The sequence below is a fragment of the Sinocyclocheilus rhinocerous genome, unplaced genomic scaffold (genome assembly GCF_001515625.1).
Source record: "Sinocyclocheilus rhinocerous isolate Xijiao unplaced genomic scaffold, SAMN03320098_v1.1 scaffold171, whole genome shotgun sequence".
NCBI lineage: Eukaryota > Metazoa > Chordata > Actinopteri > Cypriniformes > Cyprinidae > Sinocyclocheilus > Sinocyclocheilus rhinocerous.
Genome location: NW_015642206.1, coordinates 1,187,854 through 1,197,040, shown reverse-complemented (window position 1 = coordinate 1,197,040; position 9,187 = coordinate 1,187,854). Strand labels below are relative to the sequence as shown.

The window sequence follows — 9,187 nt, the reverse complement described above, 5'->3', positions numbered from 1 at the left end:
TTCTGCAATTAACATGCAGGAGGGAAAATGTCAGGTCCTGATGTGTCACTACTGCAACAAAGAATAAACTATACCAAAGAATAAAGCTATTAAAGCTCTCATTAATATATCATTAACCATCAAATCATCCATAGCATCAGTACAAATGTATGTGAAAATGCATGAAGCAATGTTGACTTGTGATTTTTGGCTTATCATTTAGCATTTATTGCATTTAGTGGCATTTTTTGCATTTCTGCTTTCTCTGTAAGCAGCTGAGACTAAGCCACTGTGCAGGAGACTTCTTTGTGTCTGTAATGTTGATGCTATCTCAAGTTTGAGATGAAAATCATGTTCAGAGTACTCAAGAGAGTAATGCACTCATGACATCGGCTTTCATTTGTTTTAATTCTGACAAAAGCCAGATGCTAGTTAAACTGAAGAGATTTCACTGTTAAAATGTTATTGTGTACAAATACTTTGAAGGGGATAAAACTCTCAAGAATGTAACCTCACTCATGTAAAGTATAAATTAATATCTACAGAGTAATTAGAGAAAGAGTGATGGTCTTAACAGCTGTGCTCAAATGAGAAGGTTAAAAAAACTGTATCCTCTTAAATAGTGGAAAGTACAGCATAATTATGTCTGTCTGCTAGTATACAACAGTTTTGGAACAAACCCAGTTTCTTACATCAAGTAAAAATCTATTATCTATCAGGATCTACCAAACCATGAGTCACATTTACCAACTCATATCTGCCAGGAATGTCTGAGTATTTTTATTAACGATGAAATCATTTGAAAGTTTAGAGGTTTACATGGTATATCTTCACAGCAGTCTCTGTGGCTACAGTAGCTTCACAAGTTATCAGCAAGTTGAACTTGAACAAGTGATTATGTTAAATCAATATGATCTTACCTTGCTCACACAGTGCTCCTGCATAACTTGGAAGACATACACAGGTGAATGAGTTAAGGCCATCAATACATGTTCCTCCATTACGACAAGGGTTTGTGTGACATTCATCAATGTCTATAAAAAATAAATTAAAATAAGGTGAGTAAATAATGTACTTATGTGCATTACAATTAGTTGGAGTTAATGAGAATTTTAAGGTGCACTACAATTCCATAATCGATCAAGAAATAAAAATAAGTGTTTGATGCCTAAGTGAATCAGGGTAAGACAAAAACTGTTAAGTATACAATAATAATTGATATTTTAGGCAGTCATGAATTTGGTGGGAAATTTCTGGTTTACAGCATTAGCCTGGGTATAGTTACATAATTTCCATAAATAGAGTAAAGAAGGTCTGGTACTACAGCAACAGACATGCTACTTCATGGCTCAAACTATCAAATTCATTCAAGCAGAACAGCAGTGCCAAGCACAGCTGATGCAAAATATGTAACTTGTCATTTTATGTTTCGCCACAGATGGCAATATTGAGCACAAAGTTCTGTAGTGCACCTTTAATAAATGAATGAAACGCTAATACAGCATACCTAGTTCACACTGGTTACCATTATATCCAGGCGGACAGCTGCAGATCTGAACACCGCCTATTTTTACACAAGAACCGCCATTCAAGCAAACATCATCAGAACAGGAGTGAACATCTGCAGTAAGAGAGGGAGGATAAAGGCATGTCATACAAAAATAATGGTATAGGTATAGAAAGTACAGTATATGCATTCTGTTAATTGGGTCTTTAAAACAGTGTTTACATCCTACCTGGAATATCAAATGTCTGCCCGATCATTGTGTATGGAAGGTCTGCTGTACTGTGTGTTGTGCTTTCATTCTGTGCACTTGGAGGTGGGCTTTTAACCAAAGCGGCCTCAGAAACGTCTTCAAGGGAGGAAAATGGTGTTGTAATCTCGCTCTGGGTGGTAGGTACTGACGATGTCATCTGATCTTCATTTTGAATTGGAATCTCAGTTGTAAGAGTTACAGCTTCCTCAATCTGACCAGCTGCCTCTTGTTTCCTTGAGGCAGTTTCCTTACTCACAATCTTTATATCAGACTCAGGTGTCATAATTAAAGGTGAGGTTGTTGCAGTAGGCAGAATTACTGCCTGAACCTCATCAGATGATGGGGTAATAACCGAATTCTCCTCTGAGAAGCTCTTCAAACTAATGGAAGTTACAGAACCATCAAATTGAGGTTGTATGGTGGTGCTGAATCCTGTGTCAACTCTTTCTTCCAAGAATTTCTCTTTACTTATAGCAGCGGAACTTGGTTTATCTGTGAAATTAGAAAGTCTGGTTGTGGTGTGATGCTTATTGGAAGATATGGTGTTTACCTCCCCAGATGTGCTTCTCTCTGAACCACTTGTTCCACTGTTTGGTGAGCTGGTGAATGAAGCATCACTCTCAGTTCTTGAGACACTCTCAAAAGTAGTTTCACTCTCAATGTCTGGTTGCATGGTAGTCTCAAAGCTTGTTTCAGTGTCAAGCTGAGAGGTGGTCTCAGTATTCAAAACTTCTGCTTGTGTTTTTCCATCAACACTTGTTGCACTGTCCTCCTCAGGTTTTAAGGAGGTCTCAATGCCAGTGTCAATTTTTGATTCTGAGGTGGTTTCAAAGCTAGTTTCAACTTCAAGCTGTGAGGTGATCTCAAAACTAGTCTCAACATCAGGCTGTGAGGTGATTTCAAAATGAGTCTCAACATCAAGCTGTGGGGTGGTCTCAAAGCTTGTCTCAACATCAGTCTCAAAACCAGTCTCCACATCAGGCTGTGAGGTTGTCTCAAAACCAGTCTCACTATCAGGCTGTGAGGTGGTCTCAAAACCAGTCTCAACATCAGGCTGTGAGGTAGTCTCAAAACCAGTCTCAACATCAGGCTGTGAGGTGGTCTCAAAGCCAGTCTCAACATCAGGCTGTAAGGTGGGGAAACTCTTTTCACCTTCAGGTTGGGTGATGTCATCAATGCTAGTCACATCTTCTGAGCTAACGTCTAAGTCAGTCTCACTGTCAGTGTTTGTTTTGTTCATTAAATCTGGTATGGAATATACTGTTATGTAAGGTTCAGTTTTTGTATCATAATCGATTATTTCATCTGTGTCTTCCTCAGAGGAAAGTGGAGCTCCTGTTTTTTCACCCAGCCCTGGTATGGATGTAGATGAAGGATATCCCACTAATGTTACTGTGTCTGTAGTCATATTAAACTTTGATGCAGATATAAGAGGTGTGGGAATGGTTGTTGATGGAGATGGCACATCTTCATGAATCCTGATGTCTGTGTTGGGCTTATGTGTCACTGTCATTTCAGACAAAGCTTGGTGATATGGTTCCCCATCAGTTACTGTAATTGCTTCAGGCAAAGAGGTTGTTGCAAAGTGAATCACAACATCACTCTCCATAGATGTTGACAACGAATCATCTTCAGATATTAAAGGAGAGTCTGTTAAATCAGACAGTCCTGTAACCATTTCAATTGTTTGATCACCTGAGCCATAATCTGTTGAAGAAAATAATGCACTTGTGGTTTCCTCTGAAATACCAGATCTAGTTGATACATCTGTGCTTGTTAATTCACTTCCCTGAATTACTTTATCAGTGGAGGGACTACTGAGTTCAATGTCATCAGCACTTGTCATGTACAATGTTTCCTCTGTGTCAGCTGTTAAGTCATTATCATCAGTTGCTGCTGTTTCTGTGTATGTACTTGTAGTCGTTTTGGCAGGTTCAGTCATGCTAGCACTTGATGCAGTATGGAAAGATGCAGTGCTTGTTAAATCCAATACTGGAGAAACTGACTGTTCAGAGTCTGTGATATCACCTGGATATTGTGAAGAAACACTTTCTCCAGAACTTGATGGGGCAGATGTTACATCATCTCCAGTATGTGTTGATACATCTTCAGATGAGTCCTCTTCAGCTGAGAACATTTCTGTGACTCTGTCAGTAGACACTTGAGATGTCATGGGGGTTAAAGTGGATGTTTCCAGAATACAATCATCTGTAGACAAAGTGGCTGTAAGTTCTGTGGATTCTGTGGAGGTCTGACCATCTGGTGTGTGTTCAGGTACATCAGCCTCAGTAGCCTCAGGAGATTGTGTTGCTTGTGTGTCCTCTTCTAAATATGTTGAACTGCTCAGCAGGATGTCTGCGGTTGATTGGGTTTGTTGAACTATTAACCTGTCTGTTGTGGTTTCAAATGACACACGTAAATGAGGTAACTCAGTGCCATCCATTCCAGATCCTTCTGGCTCTTCTGTCATAAAGCTTGAGGGTTGTGCCGTCATGACAATTGGGGTTACCCCAGCTGCTTCTTCTGTAACAATTGTAGGGGCGAAGGGAGAAGACTGCTCTAAAATAGACAAAGTATCTGCATCAATAATCATGTCATCCTTAGTGAAAACTTCTGGTTTGATGCTATCATCTCTTATACGCTCTGTAACAGTTGAAAGTAGCTTATCTTCATCTTCCTCCTCCTCTGTGAATATTAAGACTGGACTTGTTGGAGTGACTTGCTGATCAGCACTGTCCTTAGACAAGACCAATGGAGTAGTGGTGGACACAGGATCTTGAGGTGTCACGAAAGAAGGCAATTTAGTGTGGCTTGTTATCACACCAGATGGTGTTCCAGGAGTTGTAAAGCTAGTGGCTGCTATATCTGAGACAGAAACTCCAGAATGTTCCTGCTCTGTCGGTGCTGTCACTGAGACCAGAGTGAAACCTTCAGCATTTGTGCTTGAGAACGTGTGTCCCTGTGAAACAACTCTGGCTGTACTGTACTGTCCACTGTTGACTGAGCTAAAGGGTGTCATGCTAATGGTTGTTTCTGTCATCTTTGAGCTTGATAGCAAAGGTGAAGATGTCACAAGAGTTGAATCATCACCTGATCCATCATCTTCTGCTCCATCTGGTGGACACAGGATCTTGAGGTGTCACGAAAGAAGGCAATTTAGTGTGGCTTGTTATCACACCAGATGGTGTTCCAGGAGTTGTAAAGCTAGTGGCTGCTATATCTGAGACAGAAACTCCAGAATGTTCCTGCTCTGTCGGTGCTGTCACTGAGACCAGAGTGAAACCTTCAGCATTTGTGCTTGAGAACGTGTGTCCCTGTGAAACAACTCTGGCTGTACTGTACTGTCCACTGTTGACTGAGCTAAAGGGTGTCATGCTAATGGTTGTTTCTGTCATCTTTGAGCTTGATAGCAAAGGTGAAGATGTCACAAGAGTTGAATCATCACCTGATCCATCATCTTCTGCTCCATCCCCCTCAGTTGAGTCTTCCCCACTGCCATCCTCTGAAAGTGAAGTTGCAAGCATTACAGTTGACTGGGTAGAGGTCAGGAATAAGGGAGATGGGGATAAAGTTGACTGATGTGTTAAATCTGTACTGCTAGTGACAGATGCAGCACTCGAGAAACCTGTTTTCTTCTCCATCTCTTCAACTTCTGCCTCATCAGTTCTTACAGGTAGGTCCTCATATGCCTTAGTTGTTGGTGTTTTGTATATCTCAGCAGTAGGATCTCCTGGTGAGGTAAATTCCTTGTCATCCTCTGTGGTTGATAATTCAAACCAATTTAAATCAGTTTCTGGAGTGTTTGGCTGTAAGGTACTCTTTAGAGTTTTAGAACCTGATAAAGCCTCAGATGTGCTTGACAGTATTACAGCAGGTGTTGCAGCTTCAGTTATCTGTGGTTGTGTGATTGTAGTTGAAGTTGTTTTGTCCTCAGAGGGTATATCTTGAGGAGGAATTGACTCAAGAGCTGCTGGGGATATTTCACCACTAGAGTCATCATCTTCATCCACTTCACTTTCAGCTGTTATTTCACTACCTTCAGTAGATAACGATCTCACTGCTGTTTGGACAGAGCTAGACAACAATGTTGATTTAGTTGTGAAGGACGTGGAACGGGAGGAACTTACAAAACTCCCTGGCTCTGATGTGCGGTTAGCCTCACTGATTTCTGTCTCATCAGTATAATTGTCAGACATTTCCTCTGTTGGACTCACACTGTCCTCTTCACCAGAACCTTCTAGTTGAGTAGTTTCTTGGTCATCTTCTACAATACCAGAGCCTTCTCTGTCTACAAAGGCAGATGTGATAGTGCTTGAATTTTGTGTTATGGTGATGTCTTTGTCGAGTTCTGTGAAGCCAGTGCTAGTTATAAGAACTGTAGGAGAACCAGTTTGAGTTTTGATGGCTACTGATGAAACATGCATGACAGGGGACACCCCTGATCCTTCATCATCTGTTGTGTCATCCTCTGCATCAGATGAAATTGTTGTGTGAATGCTATGGCTTTTGCTAGAAGATGTAAACATTGTTTTCGTCCTGAGAAGAGCTGAAGTTGCTTCGTAACTGGCAGTGACTGTTGATGTTTGGATGTGCTTGAAAGGAACAGTCGTTGTTTGGATAGCTGAAGGTGCGGTGTGGTCATCTTCTGTTGCTACTAAAGTGAGACTAGGTTTACCTGAGCCAATTGCAGTATGACTAATAATTGATTCTGCGGTGTGTTTAGTCAACTGTGATTGAGTAATAGTATGAGAAGGTCTAGAAGACACTGAGATCTCTGCGAGTCTTGTACTAACCGGCTCTGTTGTTGTGTAACTTGAGCTAACTACTTCTGTTGTATGGTGGGTGCTAGGTTCTTCTCTAAATTCAGTCATTGAAGAGGCAAACTCTCTTTGAGATGTCATGACCTCCTGACTTGTGACTGTTCTGATTATAGATGAGGGAGCTGTGGTGAACCTCTCTGGTGTCTGCTGACCAGAGCCTTCTACCTCTGTGAGTGTAAAAAATGAGCTTGCTATAGGTTCTCCACTTACAGTTGTTGTAACATTTATTGTTGCTGTCATGTTTTCTGATGGCTGCACTCCAGAAGCAGGAGCTGACTCAAAACCAACAGCAGTTGTCTTGTCCTCTGATGGTGTAGGAATGTGAGGTATTGATTCTACAACAGCAGATGATATTTCAACAGAGCCATCATCTTCAGCCACTTCATTTTCTGCAATATCTCCACTACCTTGTTCAGAAGATGAGTCTGTAACTACAGTTTGAACAGTGCTTGAAAACAATCCATTTGTTGATGAAGTGGAATGTAAAGAACTTTCAGGTTTCGCTGGCTCTGATGTGTGGTCAGTCTCATGAATTTCTGCCTCATCAGTGGCTACAACATAATGATCATATGCTTTAGTTGTCAGTGTAATTCTGACTTCATCACTGGAAACCTCTTGCTGAACTTTTTCTTCTGAGATATTAGAGACAAAAGTGGAAACAGATTCTGTGTGATGTCTCTCTGTTGGCTTAATTCTTGGGATATTTGCATCAGTTGAGAACCACACTGAGCTTGCATTGGTCAGGTCTATAGTAGGTACTGTGCTTTCAGATAATGTATCATCTAAATGTCTAGTGTGGACAGAAGAGAACAGAGTCTCTGGAACATTAATGATTGTGGATTCAGATGGTTTTGATGACAGATCTTTCTCCTCCATTAGAGTAGCTGTGGTTGGTGCTGTATGAGATTTAACATCTTTACTTGTAACTGTTTCTCCTGTTAAGTCCCCAGTGCTCAGTGATGAAAATGGATGTACAGCACTAGTTACAGTAGAGGCAATAAAGGAAACGGGTTCTCTACTGTATGTCTGAGTTGTCTGATCTCTTGTAGCTTCAGCATCTGTTGAGCTGGACACTGAGATTGTTTCTGTTGTGTCAGATGATGTTTTGGTAAGTTCATGATCTGATTTGGTTGGAGTATAAAGTGAAGAACTTGTTGTGAACTCTTTCCTAAACAAATCAGAGGTCTCATCTCCTGAAGCTTCAGACTCTGTAGATGGCAAACTTGAAGAAAAACCTGATGGTGAAAGTACATCTTTGACAGTTGTCTTCTCCAATATCATTGTAACAGTGTTTTCAGATAATGTCTCATCTAAATGTCCAGTATGAGCAGAGGAGAACAGAGTCTCTGAAACATTAATAATAGTGGATCCAGATGGTTTTGCTGACAGATCTTTGTCCTCCATCATAGTAGCTGTGGTTGTTGCTATAGGTGATGTAACATCTTTACTTGTAACTGTTTCTCCTTTTGAGTCCCCAGTGCTCATGGATGAAAATGTATGTACAGCACTAGTTACAGTAGAATAAAGAGAAGAAACAGTTTCTCTACTATGTGTCTCAGTTGTCTGATCCATTTTAGCTTCAGCATCTGTTGAGCTGGACACTGAGATTTTTTCTGCCATGTCAGATGATGTTTTGGTAAATTCTTGGGCTGACTTGGATGGAGTATAAAGTGAAGAACTTGTGGTTGTGAACTCTTTCCTAAACATATCAGAGGTCTCATCTCCGGAAGTTTCAGACTCTGTAGATGGCAAACTTGATGAAAAACTTGATGACGGTACATCTTTTGCAGTTGTCTTCTCTGAGATCACTGTAACAGTGTTTTCAGATAATTTCTCATCTAAATGTCTAGTGTGGGCAGAGGAGAACAGAGTGTCTGAAACATTAATGATTGTGGATTCAGATGGTTTTGCTGACAGATCTTTGTCCTCCATTAGAGTAGCTGTGGTTGTTGCTGAATGAGATGTAACATCTTTACTTGTAACTGTTTCTCCTGTTGAGGCCCTGGTGCTCAGTGATGAAAATGTATGTACAGCACTAGTTACAGTAGACTCAAGAGAGAAAACCGGTTCTCTACTATGTGTGTCAATTGTCTGATCTTGTGTAGCTTCGGCATCTGTTAAGCTGGACACTGAGATTGTTTCTGTAATGTCAGATGATGTTTTGGTAAGTTCATGATCTGATTTGGTTGGAGTATAAAGTGAAGAACTTGTTGTGAACTCTTTGCTAAACATATCAGAAGTGTCATCTCCTGAAGCTTCAGACTCCATGGGAATCAGACTTGAAGAAAAACTTGATGGTGACAGCACATCTTTGGCAGTTGTCTTCTCTGAGATCATTATTACAGTGCTTTCAGATAATTTCTCATCTAAATGTTCTGTCTGAGCAGAGGAGAAAAGAGTCTCTGAAACATTAATAATGGTGAATACAGATGGTTTTGCTGAGAGATCTTTGTCCTCCATCATAGTAGCTGTGGTTGTTGCTATAGGTGATGTAACATCTTCACTTGTAACTGTTTCCCCTATTGAGTCCCCATTGCTCAGTGATGAAAATGTATGTACAGTACCAGTTACAGTAGAGTCAAGGGAGGAAACAGGTTCTCTACTATGTGTCTCAGTTGTCTGATCTCTTGT

The 9,187-nt window shown here is 40.6% G+C and overlaps 1 protein-coding gene across 1 annotated transcript in view; it reads right to left on the bottom strand.

Moving 5' to 3' along the window:
- The window catches only part of LOC107755750 (versican core protein-like), a 42,856-nt gene that overhangs the window by 7,192 nt on the left and 26,477 nt on the right, over positions 1-9,187 (bottom strand). The window contains exons 7-8 of the mRNA XM_016572646.1: positions 1,487-1,600; positions 900-1,013 (exon numbers count right to left, since the gene is read on the bottom strand). Coding sequence (XP_016428132.1) covers positions 900-1,013; positions 1,487-1,600 — 228 coding nt within the window. The remainder of the gene's footprint in view (positions 1-899; positions 1,014-1,486; positions 1,601-9,187) is intronic.